This window comes from Phyllobates terribilis, unplaced genomic scaffold (genome assembly GCF_046119375.1).
Source record: "Phyllobates terribilis strain yellow unplaced genomic scaffold, ASM4611937v1 Scaffold_6__1_contigs__length_29720123, whole genome shotgun sequence".
NCBI lineage: Eukaryota > Metazoa > Chordata > Amphibia > Anura > Dendrobatidae > Phyllobates > Phyllobates terribilis.
This window is the reverse complement of record NW_027362766.1, coordinates 4,206,436-4,224,668: the sequence shown is the minus strand read 5'-3', so window position 1 is coordinate 4,224,668 and position 18,233 is coordinate 4,206,436. Positions and strand designations below refer to the sequence as shown.

At 51.1% G+C, this 18,233-nt stretch overlaps 1 protein-coding gene across 1 annotated transcript; it reads left to right on the top strand.

Annotated features, from left to right (window-relative positions):
* The first annotated feature begins 3,794 nt into the window (after positions 1 to 3,794).
* LOC141152625 (uncharacterized) lies at positions 3,795 to 5,909 on the top strand. Its single transcript, XM_073637177.1, has 2 exons — positions 3,795 to 4,351; positions 4,470 to 5,909. Exons 1-2 carry the CDS (start codon positions 4,013 to 4,015, stop codon positions 5,724 to 5,726), a joined length of 1,596 nt encoding a protein of 531 aa, XP_073493278.1. The 5' UTR covers positions 3,795 to 4,012; the 3' UTR covers positions 5,727 to 5,909.
* The last annotated feature ends 12,324 nt before the right edge of the window (positions 5,910 to 18,233 follow it).

Genomic DNA, 18,233 nt, shown 5'->3' with positions numbered 1-18,233 from the left:
TCAAAAGTCCACACTAACACCAGTCATAAAAGTCCACAAAAGAGCACACTCAAAAACACCACACCAACTTGTGCTGAAGGGGACGCATTTAACCCCGCGTCTCCTGAAATTATAGCAGCCTAGCCCCCATCCAATCACCTGAGTTGCAATGTGCCCTTTACACCCTCCACTTGGCCACATGTAGCACCCACATGCCCCGGCGGGGCACCCGGAAACGTAGCAGAACCCCCCCCCCCCATTTCCTCACGGAGAGAGAGACACCAGGCGAACTCGCCTCAGTTCCTCTGAAGATACGTCCGCAACATCACACAAATGTCACTGGCATGCACACCTGTGAGGGAAGCGGTTGACACATTCATGGCGGAGATCGCCATCCCACAGGGGGGTCACAGATCTCGGTCTTCGAGGTGGCGCTCTCCATCTTCAACATCCTAGATGTCAAGCACACCGGTCCCGTCCTTCAGGGGACAGAAATGAGACTAGGGCACCCTCTAGAGCTTCCAGTCTGCACGAGCGAACGACATCACGCAGGACTTCAAGCCGAGGCACGCCGCTCATCCCAAACGATACTAGTGCCAGAGTACCTCCACACGTCGGAGTCCCTCCTCCAGCCGCAGGAATGGGTGAGAGCGACATAATGGGAACAGGAAGTAGCAACAACTACTTGATAGAGGCCCTTAAGGCCCAAGTTAACCAACTGTCCGTGCCTCTAGGCACGGCAAATAATATGACAAAAATGACACCATTTGCCGGCATGCATAAAGATGCATTTTTTTGTGGGATTAGCCCATTAGGATCATACATAGATGAGGAAACTAAAAAAAAAAAATTATGGAATGAGTACATCGACATATGGTGACTTATCCGCTGACCAGCATCGACTAGCCGACAGACCGTTCGAAAAACACAGACAAAAAATGTGAGTAACTGGTTACAGGCGTTCTCTGTGCTGGGTTGCATCCGGAACGCTGTTTGGAACTATTCATATACCAGGATACGGTGTATAACTCATACAAAGCCCACGGCGGTTCAGCATGGTGGGCGCTACGACAAAGAGTTCCGGAGGCGGTTGGCCCTGCAACCACAGCTGGGCGGGGGGTTTAAAGCAACTGACGATTGGTTGCGACTGATGTTGTCACAAAAGCATCATCCCTTTTCAACAGCGGCTACTGGGCATCCGACAACAGCAGGCCAAAATTCAGTGGTCGTAGACCAGGGGCCTGCTGGCAGTATAATGAGGGACATTGTCGCTTTTTCAGCTTATGCAGATATAAACACGAATGCTCAGCCTGCGGGGGAGCCCACCCCGCGGCAAGATGTTCTCTTCCCGCAAGCAAATTATCAATTAAACTACCACAGTCAGAATACAAGGACCCCGGTGAGTGTAACCGCGATGGGCCCCTGGCTAGATCAATATCCTAAGAAAGACGCGGCGGGGCAGTTACTTTTTGGCTTCACATCCGTTAGAGGCCAAAGCAGTTTCTTCTTATCACACATTGACGGGTCTGCACTTACAAGGTACCAGTTTCAAGCAATATTCCATAAATGTTTAATAGCAGTAGGGGTCCACCCCAAAGAATACAGCACACAGTCCGAACAGGCGCGGCAACAGCAGGAGTGACGGAGATGACGCGCCCTTGGGCCTGCTGTGTCGCGCAGCGTCTCGCGCACGGGGGCTTACCCGGAACCGGATCAGATGAGGGTTGTAGTCTCCGAGTGGCGGGGACCCGGTCCGTGCCCAGGGAGTCAACTCAGTGTGTGGCAGTCTTGATAGATGTTATTGGAGTGTCGACTACGCCACCCGTTGATTTGCAGCTATGGAGCTGTCGCTGCAGGGCAGACCGCTGAGGCCGGTGTAGAATTGTGCAGCGTGATAGTATAACCCCCAACGGGAGGGGTATGGCCTCAGGGCAGCCGACGTGGAAGATGAGGGTAGCAGGAACCACTCAGAGACGGTGCGGTGTAATTCAGGGTCTTTACTGGTAACAACGATAGACCCTCCCGGAGTACTTGCTAGCGAACGGGGCCTGGTCAGTCCTTGAGCAGATGGGATCTCCCCTGGCCAGGCGGAGTTGTAGGCCTCCCAAACTGACTGTACTCTTCTGGCTACCTTGCTAGAAGCGGATATAAGTAGCCCACGTCCCTGAGTGTACCGTGTGGTGCTCACCCGTATGGCCGTTGACTCGGGGCCTTCTAATGGCTTCCGCTCCACGATGGCGGCGCTGGTCCCACGCGTGTGACCGTGCCTTCGGGTTTCTGGGCCAGAGGACCTGCAATCCCCTGCCGGTCGGTTTCTGCTGCTGGGTAAGGATTAGTCCCCACAGCCTCGGACGCCAGGTCCGGTAAGAAAGCTTCTCAGTCAGGGCGAGCTCTGCAGCTGCCAGCCCCTGACTTGTAGTAGTATTGCTCCCACTGAGCTTCTGCTGTTTCTTCCTGTGACTGTTTCTTGTCTCTACTCTCCTTGACTGACTAACCCTGCTTCAGCCCCGGGTTTATATAGGGGAAGGTCTTCCCCTCCCAAGACTGGGCAGGAGGTGTGGCATGCACAGGATCCCTGGCCAAGAGACCTCCCACCTGCTCTCAGACATAACATTGCTTGTTACTGTGGAAACCAGACCCCTGGGGTGCCACAGAGACAGAAGGTCAGAGAAGAGGTCGCTGGCGCTCTGCTGGCTGCAAGATACATAAGACCAGACTTGTTATTATACGGTAGTTTATTTTCTTACAGCAGCAGTATTTCTAGTAATGCGATCGGTGATGTTATCATCTAATACGATGATAGTAACTACTAAAATGCCGGTATTAACATTAGTAGTAATATTAATAATAGCGGCAGTAAATGAGTAGTAACAATGTCGATATTATCAGTAATAGAAGAAGTGGTGGGAATCGGTGTGATAGTAGTAATATAAGTAGTAGTGGCTGCGGTAACAATACTGATTTCACTAGTAGAGGAGGCAGTATTATTAATAGTGATAGTGATATTAATAACAGTAGTGATATCAGAAGTTTCACTAGTTGTGATGTGATGATAGTAACGCTGATAGTAAGAGCAGTAGTAGAGTAGGGATGATAGTAATTGTAGTGGTGCCACATTCCCCCCTAGTGAAATTTAGTACTCCGGGACTAAACATATTTTAGAAAAACATAACAAGATATAACAATACAATAAAGAAACACATAAAGGTGGTCACGGCATGTCCGTAACCGGGTGCAGTTTTTGAAGAAACAAAGGTGTCCATTTCACCAAAACAGGGAGACATAACCAGGTAGGGGTCTGTCCTACCCCGAGTCCTTAACAGTCTCTAGTCCATCCTGGGTTACGCTCCAACTAATTGTACAAGGATTCCCGGTAGATCCACCAAGGATTCCTAAAAATAACTAGAAACACAAAATTATACACAAGCAACAATACACAGGTAAACATAAATAAAACAATTTTTTCCCCTTCTCCCATGACAGCACCACCTGAGAGAGGGTATCCGCCCACCAAGGACAGGAACCTACTGAATAAAAAGGCGGTACCTCTCCTCCGCATCAGTTTTTTGGTTCCTGTCCCTGATGGGAGCCTCACCAGGTGGTACCTCACGTACCTGGATTATGGACGGTGCGGCCTGGAGGCCGTGGAAGCAGCAGATGGTCCCTGTTCCCAGCCCGTCTGGCTGCTGCCCGGGTCTGCGTGTGGGGAGGAGGTGCTGTTTTCCTTCGGATGCCGGGTCTGCGCCTCGCAAAGATGAACTGAGCGCGCCGGCCGGCAGGCCTTCCGGGCTGCGCACGTGGGGGGTCGCGTCGCACCCTCTGACGGAGCGCGCCGGAAGTCCGGGCTGCGCACGCGCGGGGTGCTGACGCGCCCTATCACGGAGTGCGCCGGAAACCGGGTCTGCGCATGCGCGGGTGGGAAGCTGTCATCCCGCTGCAAGCGCGCCGGGTGCCGCTGGGCTGCGCACGCGCAGAGGCAGGTGGATCTGCGGGTAGCGCGCCAGCTGGCTAAAATTAAAAAGGAAAAAGAGAGATGAGCACGCTGCCGGAATGGGAGGAGCCTAAAGGAGGTGGAGCCCTACTGCTTTTAAGGATGGGGAGCAATCAGGATGGCGGTGTCTGCATCCCCGCCATGATGAATGAGGAACCGCAGTCACCTGGGCAGCAGCTGTCACCGCCACAGGAAGTACAGCAGCAGCCACAGCCATCAAAGCAGCGCAAGCAGCTCAAACAAATGGAACGGGAATCTTCCCATCGACAAAGTCACAGCAGTGAGGGGCGTACGAGTTCCGGCAAGACTGGTCAGAAAAGACTTCGTCAGTCCACCTCCGCCAGATGGGAGCCCTCATGTGAACGGCAACCACCGCCTCCGGTACCCTAGTCTGAACGGCAGTGTGGTGAGTGATCTTCGTGAAAGTCTCACCTTGAATAATGTGCTCTTCTCTCTCTCTCTCTTTTCCTCCTTCTTCTCCTTTTATTTCTTGGGGCAGGAGGCGAAGAAGTGTAGTGCTAAAAATAAAAACAGGGAGTGTGCTTTATGCAAAATCGGTCTTCCCACCTCCTATGCCAAAAACCTATGCTCAGACTGTATTCAGAAAACCATTGCAGAGGAGTCCCCCAGGTTTTCTTTAGAATTAAAGGATCTAATCCAGACAGAGGTCAGAGAGTCTTTAAGAGGCTTAACCTCACTCAAAAAGAAGAAGCGAAAACTAGTTTCTTCAGAATCAGAGGAATCAGTGGAGTCCCGTTTTACGAGAGAACTGCCTTCCTCCTCTAATCACTCCTCATCGTCATCGGAGTCTTCGGATGATAATGGGGGGGGCAGACCTTGTTTTTCGGTTGATAATACTGAGAGACTAGTTAAAGCCGTCAGAGGGACTATGGGTATTACCGATACCAAAGTGCCCAGAACAGTCCAGGATGTTATGTTCGGGGGCTTAGACCAAAGGAGGAGACGCTCATTCCCGGTCAATGACAGGATTAAATCTCTGATAGAAAGGGAATGGAAGAAACCGGAGAGGAAGGGTCAGCTGCCGTCATCCTCCAAGCGGAGGTACCCCTTTGAGGATGAGGATGCGGCTAAATGGGACAAAACCCCTAAGATTGACGTGGCCATTTCAAAATCTTCAAAAAAATCCACTCTGCCCTTTGAGGATTTAGGAGCCTTAAAAGACCCGCTGGATAAAAAAGCGGAGTCCTTCCTTAAGCAAACCTGGGAGTCGTCAGCAGGGGCCCTTAAACCGGCAGTAGCAGCGACCTGCACTGCTAGATCTATGATGATCTGGCTTCAACAATTGGAAGACCAGATCAGGGGGAATGTGTCCAGGGAGAAAATTCTATCAGACCTTCCTCTTATGCAGGGAGCGGCTGCATTCCTGGCAGATGCATCGGCAGATTCAGTTAGGCTGGCTGCCCGGTCTGCAAACCTCTCTAATGCAGCCCGTAGGGCGCTATGGCTCAAGAGCTGGCCAGGAGATGTGCAGTCAAAGTCTAAACTGTGCTCAATCCCTTGTGAGGGGGACTTCTTGTTCGGCAAAGGTCTAGATGACATCCTAGATAAAGCCGCAGACAAAAAACATGGATTTCCCATGGTGTCTGGTTCCCGATTTAACAGTTCCTTTCGGAAGAGAAAATACAGCCGCAGTAAAGCTCCCAGAGACCAAGGTAGCTGGAAAGACCGAAAGCCGTATAGCAGAGGCTTCATGTTTGGGGGTCCCTCCTCCGAGAATAAGAAAGCCCCTAAGTGACAGTTCCCCCCAGGTGGGAGGAAGATTGTCCCACTTCCTGCCTGCCTGGAAGAAAATTTCATCCAATTCTTGGATCTTAGGGATAATCAGGAGGGGGCTCACACTAGAGTTCAAGAGCAGGCCCAAGAACACTGTCAAAATATCAGCCCCCAGAGGTTTAGTGGAACAGATAGCCTTACAGCAGGAAGTTCTCTCTCTGCTCAGAAAAGGAGTTCTGGTGGAAACACCTGCACCCGAGCAAGGAAGAGGATTCTATTCGACCCTCTTCCTAATAAAGAAGCCGGACGGCTCCTTCAGGACCATTGCGAACTTAAAAGAGACTGAACGACCATTTAATCTACAGGCCTTTCAAGATGGAAACAATAAAATCAGCCATAAAGATGTTATTTCCGGACTGTTTTATGTGCGTCCTCGATCTGAAGGACGCCTACTACCACGTCCCGATTTTGCCAGATCATCAACAGTTTCTAAGAGTAGCTGTACAATTCGGCAGGCACGTAAGGCATTTTCAGTTCGCAGCTCTTCCCTTTGGCATTTCCATGGCGCCGAGAGTCTTCACAAAAATCATTCTGGAGGTCACAGCGCACTTGAGGGAAAGAGATATTTTAGTCATCCCTTATCTGGACGATTTCTTTGTAGTGGGCAGATCAAGTCAACTCTGTGCTCTAGCCCTGGCGGACGTCATGGCCAGTCTAAGACGCCTAGGTTGGCTGTTAAATCTGGAGAAGTCAAGGCTGGAACCAAAGAGGGTTCAGTCTTTCCTGGGTCTCATTCTGGACTCGGAAAACCAAACCTGTCTTCTGCCAGAGGAAAAGAAACTGAAGATCAGATCCCTAACATCTCAGATTGTCAGCAATCCGACCATCACCCTGAGGAGTGCAATGTCTCTGTTGGGTACAATGACGTCTTGCATTCCGGCGGTTCAGTGGGCCCAGCACCATTCCAGATGTCTTCAACAGGAGATTCTGGCAGCGGACAGGCGGCTCAAAGGTCGCCTGAATGGGAAAATATCTCTTCCAGATGTTGTGATCAACTCCCTGGACTGGTAGACATCTCCGGTCAACCTATCTTTGGGGGTTCCTTGGACCTTCCAGGTGTCGGATACAATTACAACAGACGCAAGTGCGGAAGGTTGGGGAGCTCACCTAAGGGATCGTTCTGTACAAGGCCTCTGGTCGGACAGCGAGACAAGCCTCTCTTCCAACATGAAAGAGCTGTTGGCAGCCAGAAACGCGCTAAAAGAATTCAGTTCTGTTCTTCAGGGTCCTCACGTCAGGATAATGTCAGACAACAGATCAACAGTCGCCTACATCAATCATCAGGGGGGTACCAGGTCTCTCCCTCTGATGTTAATAGCGGATCAGATCTTCAGGTTTGCCGAGAGTCGGCTGGTTACGCTCTCGGCACTGCATATAAAAGGGGAAGAGAACATAAAGGCCGATTTCTTGAGTCGTCACATCTTGAAACAAGGAGAGTGGGAGTTGAATCCAGCCGTTTTTCAGCAGATTGTGGATCGGTGGGGACAGCCCCAGATAGATCTGTTTGCAAACAGACACAATCGGAAGACCGAAACCTTTTGCTCCCTGAATCCAAAAGAGGGGGCGTTTGCGGTGGACGCGCTGCAGATTCAGTGGGATTTCACTCTAGCTTATGCCTTTCCCCCTTTAGTACTGATCCCTACTATCCTGAGGAAGATCCGAGAGGAACGGGCGAGGGTTATATTGATCGCCCCATTCTGGCCCAAGAGACCATGGTTCACTTGGATGAAGAGAATGTCCCAAGCAGATCCATGGGTTCTTCCGGACATCCCGGATCTCCTCAGGCAGGGCCCAGTCTGTCATCCCCAAAGAGCGGGCCTGCATTTGACGGCTTGGATTTTGAGAGGTCGCTATTGACGCAAAGGGGGTTTTCTCCAGATCTTGTTACTACCCTTCTAGCAAGTAGAAAGCCGATAACAACTAGAATCTATGGTAGAACCTGGGCTAAGTTCTTGTCTACCTCGGGTCAGTCTGCCAAAGGGAGGGTTCCTATTGAGGCCATACTAGAATTCCTCCAGAAGGGGTTAAACATGGGACTAGCTACCAGTACTCTTAAGGTACAGGTATCTGCTCTGGGGGCACTGCATAATTATGACTTGGCAGCAAATAGATGGATCATTAGATTTATTAAAGCCTGTCATAGATCCAGACCTATTCCTGTTCCAAGAATGCCTCCTTGGGACCTTAATTTAGTTCTGGAAGCATTAACCAAACCTCCCTTCGAGCCCTTAGAGAAGGTTTCAGAAAAAATCTTAACCTTAAAGACTGCGCTATTGGTGGCCCTGACATCAGCTCGTAGAGTCAGTGACTTACACGCACTATCCATTAACCATCCATTCACTCAAGTATGTATGGATAGAGTAATCTTAAGACCAGACCCGGCCTATCTTCCAAAGGTAGCCTCCAAGTTCCATAGGACGCAAGTAATCACTCTCCCTTCCTTCTATCCTAATCCTAGGGATTCTGAGGAATATAAGCTTCACACCTTAGATGTTAGGAGGGTGTTAGTCCAGTATTTGGAAGTGACAAAAGCCTGGAGAAAGAGTGACGCTTTATTTATATCCTTTCAGGGGGCTAGGAAAGGACTTAAGGTTACAAGGGGGACCATAGCTAGATGGGTCAGGGATACTATTACCTTAGCCTACTCTTCTAGCAATCTGCCGGTTCCTGAGAACCTGAAGGCCCATTCCACCAGAGTGGTAGCTGCTTCCTGGGCTGAGAAGGCGGATGTGCCCATCGACATTATATGTAAGGCGGCAACTTGGTCATCCCCTGCTACATTTTACAAACATTACCGTCTTGACCTTTCCTCTTCTACTGATCTGTCCTTTGGTAGAAGGGTGTTGCAAGCGGTGATCCCTCCCTCTGGTATTTAATCTCTATAAATCTCTCAGGTGGTGCTGTCATGGGAGAAGGGGAAAAGATCCTAGTTACTTACCGGTAACGGGATTTTACAGAGCCCATGACAGCACCCTATTAATTCCCTCCCCTTTATCACTGTGGTGTGCACTTTTTTTAAGGTGTTTAGTACATATGTTGAGGTGGTGGTTATGTATTAACCTGTCTTCGGAGGCCCTCTCATGCTCTGAAACAAAAAACTGATGCGGAGGAGAGGTACCGCCTTTTTATTCAGTAGGTTCCTGTCCTTGGTGGGCGGATACCCTCTCTCAGGTGGTGCTGTCATGGGCTCTGTAAAATCCCGTTACCGGTAAGTAACTAGGATCTATACACTTTAAATCCTCCAGCGTGCGGGTAACTGGCCTCTAGTGGCCCTAGTGGACCTACGGAGCTGACTGTCTAGCCCTGAACTACAGGGTGTAGGAGCTGTCAAGGGTAAACTGGGCAGCTGTCTACCGGCTCTTTGGCTCACTAGGGATATGGCAGGCACACTGCAAGCAGAGGGTTGATCCTCCTGGTCTGCGGGTGTGGGGTCTTCTGCCTCCTGGACCGGCTGTTCTTCCAGCTCTACCTGTTGCTCCGTAGGTGCTTGGGATGCTGGTTGGAGGAAGGTGAGTACGGGTACCACAACTGCACCATTGACTTGAGTCCAAGACCGAGGGAAGTCCCCGAGCACAGTACTAACCATATCTTCCCTTTCCTCTACGGGTCGATGGTCTTCTTGTTCCTCTTCAGGGTTCCTCAGTTGTTCGGGACACTTCTTCAGGTGGTCCCGGGATACAATGGCTTTAGTTTCCCCTCCGTCTTTACTGATGGTACAAACCTTCGGGTTCTCGTGGCTTGAGGGCAGTACGGTGTACGGGTCCTTCTCCCACTGGTCGTCCAACTTGTGGAGCCGTCTCTTCCTCTTCAAGACCTGCTCTCCGGGTACCAGGGGAACAGCGGGAGCATACTGGTTGTAAGTTTTCTCTTGTCTTTCCCTAGCCTGACAGAGACTTCGCTCCACGCTCTCCTGTACTCTCCGGTACTGCTGCTGCCTCTCTGTGTCCCAGTCTGCTTCTGGTGAAGTGTCCTCGGGTGTCAGGACTCCCATTTCCAGGTCAACAGGTAACTTACCAGGTCTTGCCCTCATTAGGTAAGCCGGGGTACAGTTGGTGGAACCTACCGGGATGTGGTTGTATAGGTCCACCAGATCGGGCAGCTTCTCAGGCCACAGACTGCGTTCTTCCAGGGGCAACGTTTTCAGAAGATCCATTACCACCTGGTTCATTTTCTCACAAAGTCCATTAGTTTGCGGATGGTAGGGTGTCGTCCTTATCTTCCGGCAGCCATACAGAGTGCAGAATTCTTGGAAGACCTCCGCTTCAAAGGCAGGTCCCTGGTCTGTCAACACTTGGTCCGGGTACCCGTGTGGACGGCAGAAATGCTGCTGGAAGGCTCTCGCTGCTGTTCGAGCTGTTAAGTCCTTGACGGGGACGACAACCAAGAACCGGGAGTAGTGATCCACGATGGTTAGTGCGTAGACGTAGCCACTTCTGCTTGGGGTCAGTTTTACATGATCCAAGGCTACCAGTTCCAACGGCTGCCGGGTGACGATGGACTGCAGGGGAGTCTTCTGGCTGGCACGGTCCTTCCTTCTTAGGTTGCACGGGCCACAGTCTCTGCACCACTTCTCAATGGTTCCCCTCATGCCTACCCAGTGGAATCGCTCGCGCAGCAGGAACTCCAGCTTCTTCCACCCGAAGTGTCCAGCTCCGTCGTGGTATGCCTCCATCACCATGGCTGCGTCTCTTCGTGGCACCACTACTTGCCAGAGTAGTTCATGCGTCCGGGAGTTAACCATTCTGCGGCACAACTTCCCCTTGTAAAGGAACAGTCGACTCCTCTCTGCCCATAGTTGTTTGGCTTCCTCCGGAGCGTCTGGTTCAAGGCAAGCCTCCGGGCGAGTCAGCATCTCCTTCACCAGTCGGACGGCAGGGTCGCTGTCTTGCGTTTCCGCCCAGTTGTAGTGGGGTAAGGGGTTCAACGTAGCAGCCTGCTTACTCCTTACCCGGTGGGAGTACTGGATAGTCCCATGACGGTGGAACGCAGGGAGTTCAACTTCTTCCAGTCCCTCCGGATCTTCTCCTTCGTCCGGCAGGTTGGGCATCCTGGACAGGGCGTCCGCGTTGGTATTGGAGCGTCCGGCCCGGTATTTGATTGTGAACTCGTAGTTGGACAGACGGGCCATCCACCTCTGCTCCAGGGCACCGAGTCTTGCCGTGTCCAGGTGTGTCAACGGGTTGTTATCCGTGTACACGGTGAACCGGGAAGAAGCGAGGTAATGCTTAAAGCGCTCGGTGACTGCCCATACTACGGCCAGGAACTCTAGCTTAAATGAGCTGTAATTCTCGGGGTTCCTTTCGGTGGGTCGCAGCTTTCGGCTGGCGTAGGCGATTACTCGTTCCTTCCCCTGCTGGATCTGGGACAGTACGGCTCCTAGCCCGATGTTACTGGCGTCGGTGTAGAGGATAAAGGGCTGGCTATAATCCGGGTACGCCAGGATTTCGTCCCCCGTGAGGGCCATCTTCAGCTGGCGGAAGGACTCTTCTTCCAGCTCCTCCCATTTGAAGGGCGGCTTCTGGTTCTTGGCCTTCCGGGACTGGCCTATCAGGAGGTCCTGCATAGGTGCTGCCTTTTTGGTGAAACCGGGAATAAACCTTCGGTAGTAGCCTACCAACCCGAGGAACTGCCGCACTTCTTTTACGCTGGAGGGGCTTGGCCATTCCTTAATTGCGGTGATCTTATCAGGGTCGGGAGCCACTCCGTCAGCGCTCACCACGTGTCCCAGGTACTGCACCTTTGGTTTCAGGAGGTGACACTTGGAGGGTTTCACCTTTAGGCCGTAACTCGCCAGAGCTTCGAACACTTCCGCCAGGTGTTTCAGGTGGTCCTCATATGTCTTGGAATATACGATGACATCGTCCAGGTACAACAGGACCGTCTCGAAGTTTCTGTGGCCCAGACAACACTCCATTAGTCGTTGGAAGGTTCCTGGTGCGTTGCAGAGTCCGAACGGCATGCAGGTGAACTCGCTAAGTCCCATCGGGGTGGTGAATGCGGTCTTCTCCCGGTCCGCCTCTGCTACAGGAACCTGCCAGTACCCGCTAGTGAGATCCAAGGTAGAGAAGAAGTTAGCAGATCTTAAAGCAGCCAATGACTCCTCTATCCTTGGTAAGGGGTACGCATCCTTGTGTGTGATACGGTTGATTTTCCGGTAATCTACACACATCCTCATGGTGTTGTCTTTTTTTCTGACTAAGACTAGTGGAGCTGCCCAGGGGCTACAGCTATCCCTGATCACCCCAGCCTCCTTCATGTCTCTAAGCATCCCCTTGGCGTGTTGGTAGTGTGCAGGGGGTACGGGTCGATACCTCTCTTTTATGGGAGGATGGTCTCCCGTGGGGATGTGGTGTTCTACCCCCTTGACTCGCCCGAAGTCTAACGGGTGTTTACTAAACACTCTCTCGTACTCTTGAACCACCCGATAGACTCCCTGTTTCTGATGTGAGGGAGTGGAGTCAGTACCCAAATGTAGTTGCTGACACCAGTCCTCCATTGTTTTCTTAGAGCCGTTACCTTCCTCCGGGTGAGATGGAGGCAAGGGTTCCACAGATTGTATAGCATTTTGGTTAATGGTATATAATTTGGCTAGCGTGGCATACCGGGGCAGGTACACTTCCCTCTTCCCGATATTGATTATGCGAACGGGCACCCTCCCATGGCGTACATTAACCACCCCCCGTGCTGTCAAGATGGTGGGCCTACTGTCTGAGTAAACTGGTTCTACCATTGCCTGGTAATCTCTACCTCTCAGACCAATAGCTGCCCGGCACCAAATCATCATTTCACTTTTTGGGGGCATGGCAATAGGAAAAGGGTCACACATTCTTACGCTACCAATCTCACCGCCGGAGAGTTCCACCTGTTGCCGTCGCATCAGTGCCCGGATCTCTTTCTGGAGCACCCGCTGCTCGCCGGAGCTGGCGTTCTTGGCAACCTGCTGTAAAAGGAAAATCACCTCTGCAAGACAATTTTCAATTACATTAGTTCCTAGAGTTATTTTTGGGTGACTCTCATGTTTGTCAATATCTACAATGATCAGTCCCTGTGCTGCCAGTTCGACTTTACCGATTTTGATGGTCACCTCTTTAAATCCGATCTGTGGCACGGGCTGGCCATTGCTGGCGATGATACTCAAGTCGTCGTCAGGGTAGCGGGTAATATCCGAGTCATTCCAGTACTGCTTAAAGAGCACGTACGGGATGGTGGTGACCTGTGACCCGGTGTCCAGTAGGGCACTCATGGGAATGCCATCCAGTACCACAGGCAAGACTGGACGTCCTCCCACATATCTGTCGCGCCAGTTCGATGGGCCTGGTGATCTTTTTCCTGGGGGTTGGCCCTCTACCCCAGGTTGTGCCCGTTTTTAAAGAACAGTACCTTGCCATATGTCCGGGTTGATTGCAGCGGCGGCAGATGGGTCGTCCGTCTTCGCTGTATCGGTCACTGGGTCTTCCTCTGGCCGGTGGGGTCCTCCTTGGTCGACGCCATGGGATGTCCTCCGGTCCGGATGCCAGCTGGATCTTCCCTGGGGTGGAAACCTGTAAAGACTGCACAGTTCGGGTTAGCGCAGCAACGCTCTTAGCTAGCTCTTGGACCTGATGGTGTAGGTCTGGAGCCGGGTCATTGTCCAAAGCCTGCGCATCAGCTCCCACAGGCCCTGCCGACAAGGGCGCCGCCTCCTGGTGGTAAGTGATAGCTGGGCGCCTGTGGGTCACAACGCCACCCGGTGCCGGTTCTCGGAGCACCCGGATGGCTCTGTCCTTGAACTGTGCAAAGCCCAGATGGGGATCCTGTAAGGCCATCGCCCGCAACTGGGTTCGGTGGGCATTACAATATAGTCCCTCTATAAATTGTTCGGTCAACAGCCTGTCCTCGTTTCCCACTCCATCAGGGTCGGTCTGCTTAATGGCCCTCAGGGCCTCTTGTAGGTTTAGTGCATAGTCCCTTATACTCTCATGCGCTCGCTGCTTGCACCCGTAGAATCTAAGCTTAATCTCGGCTGAGGTGCGGGTATCAAAGGTATCCTTCAGCCGGGTTAGTATCCCTGCGACAGTCTTCCTCCCAGGTGGCCAGGATTTTACTTCCCTTTTGGCTGCCCCGGTTAGTTGGGCCACCAGGATGCTCACTTTTTGCTCTTCTGTGAGGGGGTACACCTGGAAGAGGCTATCCAGCTTTTCTCTAAAGTCATGCAGGGTATGTGACTCCCCTGAGTACTGGGGTAGCCAAGCTGCTCCCGGGATATAGGGCATGGTGAAGGGCATAACTGCAGCAGCGGTGGCGCTGGCGGGGGTTGAGGCAATGAAGCTCTCCTCCGCATCCGACATCTTCCTCCCCCCTAGTGGACCGTGGCCTACCTTGCGATGATCCTGTTCCGTAGGCCGCGGCTCCGCAGTAGATCGTCAGGGTTGAGGACCTTCCGTCGCGCTCCGGTGACGTCGGCGTCTGCTGGGCTCCTTCCAGGACCTTACGCAACGTCCGGACGTGAGGCGGGGCTTCAGTTCTCGCGCGCTTTCGGAGTCCACGCCCCTCTTCTTCCCGCGCGGCGTCCTCAAGATGGCGTCCAACGGCGGGAAAACTCCACGGATGGCGGGAAGAAGGCTGAAGATGGCGCCGAATGGCGGGAATCTTCACAGATGGCGGGAAGAAGGCTGAAAATGGCGCCGGATGGCGGGAATCTTCACCGATGGCGGGAAAACTTCACGGATGGTAAGTTTTAAAAGTCTCTTTTTCAGGCACGCAGTACCCGGTGGTTGCGGGCACGAAATCCTGCCGACTACGCCAAAGTTGACGCGCCCTTGGGCCTGCTGTGTCGCGCAGCGTCTCGCGCACGGGAGCTTACCCGGAACCGGATCAGATGAGGGTTGTAGTCTCCGAGTGGCGGGGACCCGGTCCGTGCCCAGGGAGTCAACTCAGTGTGTGGCAGTCTTGATAGATGTTATTGGAGTGTCGACTACGCCACCCGTTGATTTGCAGCTATGGAGCTGTCGCTGCAGGGCAGACCGCTGAGGCCGGTGTAGAATTGTGCAGCGTGATAGTATAACCCCCAACGGGAGGGGTATGGCCTCAGGGCAGCCGACGTGGAAGATGAGGGTAGCAGGAACCACTCAGAGACGGTGCGGTGTAATTCAGGGTCTTTACTGGTAACAACGATAGACCCTCCCGGAGTACTTGCTAGCGAACGGGGCCTGGTCAGTCCTTGAGCAGATGGGATCTCCCCTGGCCAGGCGGAGTTGTAGGCCTCCCAAACTGACTGTACTCTTCTGGCTACCTTGCTAGAAGCGGATATAAGTAGCCCACGTCCCTGAGTGTACCGTGTGGTGCTCACCCGTATGGCCGGTGACTCGGGGCCTTCTAATGGCTTCCGCTCCACGATGGCGGCGCTGGTCCCACGCGTGTGACCGTGCCTTCGGGTTTCTGGGCCAGAGGACCTGCAATCCCCTGCCGGTCGGTTTCTGCTGCTGGGTAAGGATTAGTCCCCACAGCCTCGGACGCCGGGTCCGGTAAGAAAGCTTCTCAGTCAGGGTGAGCTCTGCAGCTGCCAGCCCCTGACTTGTAGTAGTATTGCTCCCACTGAGCTTCTGCTGTTTCTTCCTGTGACTGTTTCTTGTCTCTACTCTCCTTGACTGACTAACCCTGCTTCAGCCCCGGGTTTATATAGGGGAAGGTCTTCCCCTCCCAAGACTGGGCAGGAGGTGTGGCATGCACAGGATCCCTGGCCAAGAGACCTCCCACCTGCTCTCAGACATAACATTGCTTGTTACTGTGGAAACCAGACCCCTGGGGTGCCACAGAGACAGAAGGTCAGAGAAGAGGTCGCTGGCGCTCTGCTGGCTGCAAGATACATAAGACCAGACTTGTTATTATACGGTAGTTTATTTTCTTACAGCAGCAGTATTTCTAGTAATGCTATCGGTGATGTTATCATCTAATACGATGATAGTAACTACTAAAATGCCGGTATTAACATTAGTAGTAATATTAATAATAACGGCAGTAAATGAGTAGTAACAATGTCGATATTATCAGTAATAGAAGAAGTGGTGGGAATCGGTGTGATAGTAGTAATATAAGTAGTAGTGGCTGCGGTAACAATACTGATTTCACTAGTAGAGGAGGCAGTATTATTAATAGTGATAGTGATATTAATAACAGTAGTGATATCAGAAGTTTCACTAGTTGTGATGTGATGATAGTAACGCTGATAGTAAGAGCAGTAGTAGAGTAGGGATGATAGTAATTGTAGTGGTAACACTGATAGTAATGATGGTGGTAATAGTACTAGCAGTGATAGTAATGATGGCGGTAATACTACTAGCAGTGATAGTAATGATGGTGGTAATAGTACTAGCAGTGATAGTAATGATGGTGGTAATAGTACTAGCAGTGATAGTAATGATGGTGGTAATAGTACTAGCAGTGATAGTAATGATGGTGGTAATAGTACTAGATGTAATAGTAATGATGGTGGTAATAGTACTAGCAGTGATGGTAATGATGGTGGTAATAGTACTAGCAGTGATAGTAATGATGGTGGTAATAGTACTAGCAGTGATAGTAATGATGGTGGTAATAGTACTAGCAGTGATAGTAATGATGGTAATAATAGTACTAGCAGTGATAGTAATAATAGTACTAGCAGTGATAGTAATGATGGTAATAATAGTACTAGCAGTGATAGCAATGATGGTAATAATAGTACTAGCAGTGATGGTAATGATGGTGGTAATAGTACTAGCAGTGATAGTAATGATGGTAATAATAGTACTAGCAGTGATAGCAATGATGGTAATAATAGTACTAGCAGTGATGGTAATGATGGTGGTAATAGTACTAGCAGTGATGGTAATGATGGTGGTAATAGTACTAGCAGTGATAGTAATGATGGTGGTAATAGTACTAGATGTAATAGTAATGATGGTGGTAATAGTACTAGCAGTGATAGTAATGATGGTGGTAATAGTACTAGCAGTGATAGTAATGATGGCGGTAATGGTACTAGCAGTGATAGTAATGATGGTGGTAATAGTACTAGCAGTGATAGTAATGATGGTGGTAATAGTACTAGCAGTGATAGTAATGATGGTGGTAATAGTACTAGCAGTGATAGTAATGATGGTAATAATAGTACTAGCAGTGATAGCAATGATGGTAATAATAGTACTAGCAGTGATAGCAATGATGGTAATAATGGTACTAGCAGTGATGGCAATGATGGTGGTAATGGTACTAGCAGTGATAGTAATGATGGTGGTAATAGTACTAGCAGTGATAGTAATGATTGTGGTAATAGTACTAGCAGTGATAGTAATGATGGTGGTAATAGTACTAGCAGTGATAGTAATGATGGTGGTAATAGTACTAGCAGTGATAGTAATGATGGTGGTAATAGTACTAGCAGTGATAGTAATGATGGTGGTAATAGTACTAGCAGTGATAGTAATGATGGTAATAATAGTACTAGCAGTGATGGTAATGATGGTGGTAATGGTACTAGCAGTGATGGTAATGATGGTGGTAATAGTACTAGCAGTGATGGTGGTAATAGTACTAGCAGTGATGGTAATGATGGTGGTAATAGTACTAGCAGTGATAGTAATGATGGTGGTAATAGTACTAGCAGTGATAGTAATGATGGTGGTAATAGTACTAGATGTGATAGTAATGATGGTGGTAATAGTGCTAGCAGTGATAGTAATGATGGTAGTAATAGTACTAGCAGTGATAGGAATGATGGTAGTAATAGTAATGATGGCGGTAATCGTACTAGCAGTGATGGTAATGATGGTGGTAATGGTGCTAGCAGTGATAGTAATGGTGGTAATAGTACTAGCAGTGATAGTAATGATGGTGGTAATGGTAGACTCTATACTAAATAAGGAAGGAGGCACTGACTGTGGTGGCCCCTCCCCGGGCCGTGGCGATTGGTGATCCCCCTTCGCTGCCCCTTCCTGACCAGTGATTCTGAAGTCCCCGAAGGGTCCAATGAAGCGGAAGGGACGGCTGCCACAATGGATACATAAACCCCGGGACATCCCACGGTCCTTCCTTTCTCTGTTAGTCCCGGAGTCGAACGTCTCTATGGACAATTCAGGATCAGGTCAGATTGCTGAGGCCCTCCGGGCTGGGTTTGCACAGGGGGGCGAGCGCTGGTTATATGCCCTCATGTCTGGGCTCAGCGCTCATTCCCCTGGCCCCAGCTCTAAATCCCCAGATCACCCTGTCCCAGGCCCTCAACCCCTTGTGGGAACAACATATTCCCCAGACCCAGTCCCCTCACCCCTTGGGCTCACTCACCCTCTCCATCAGGATCAAGTGCCCCCGGTAACGTTGTTTCCCCCACTCCACATGCCGTCGTCGGATCCTTTGTGACGGGACTGCGCTCCATTCTCGCCCCCGGGCGCTGCCACCACGCAGCCGCAGGACACTTATCAGGCCACGCTCCCCGGCGGAGGGGAGCAGGCGCGCG

Bases quoted from the DNA above. Each gene is read 5' to 3' on its own strand.
- LOC141152625 (XM_073637177.1), top strand. From the start codon at position 4,013: ATGAGCACGCTGCCGGAATGGGAGGAGCCTAAAGGAGGTGGAGCCCTA. The intron at 4,352-4,469 runs GTACCCTAGTCT...TTCTTGGGGCAG, and splicing joins AACGGCAACCACCGCCTCCG to GAGGCGAAGAAGTGTAGTGC.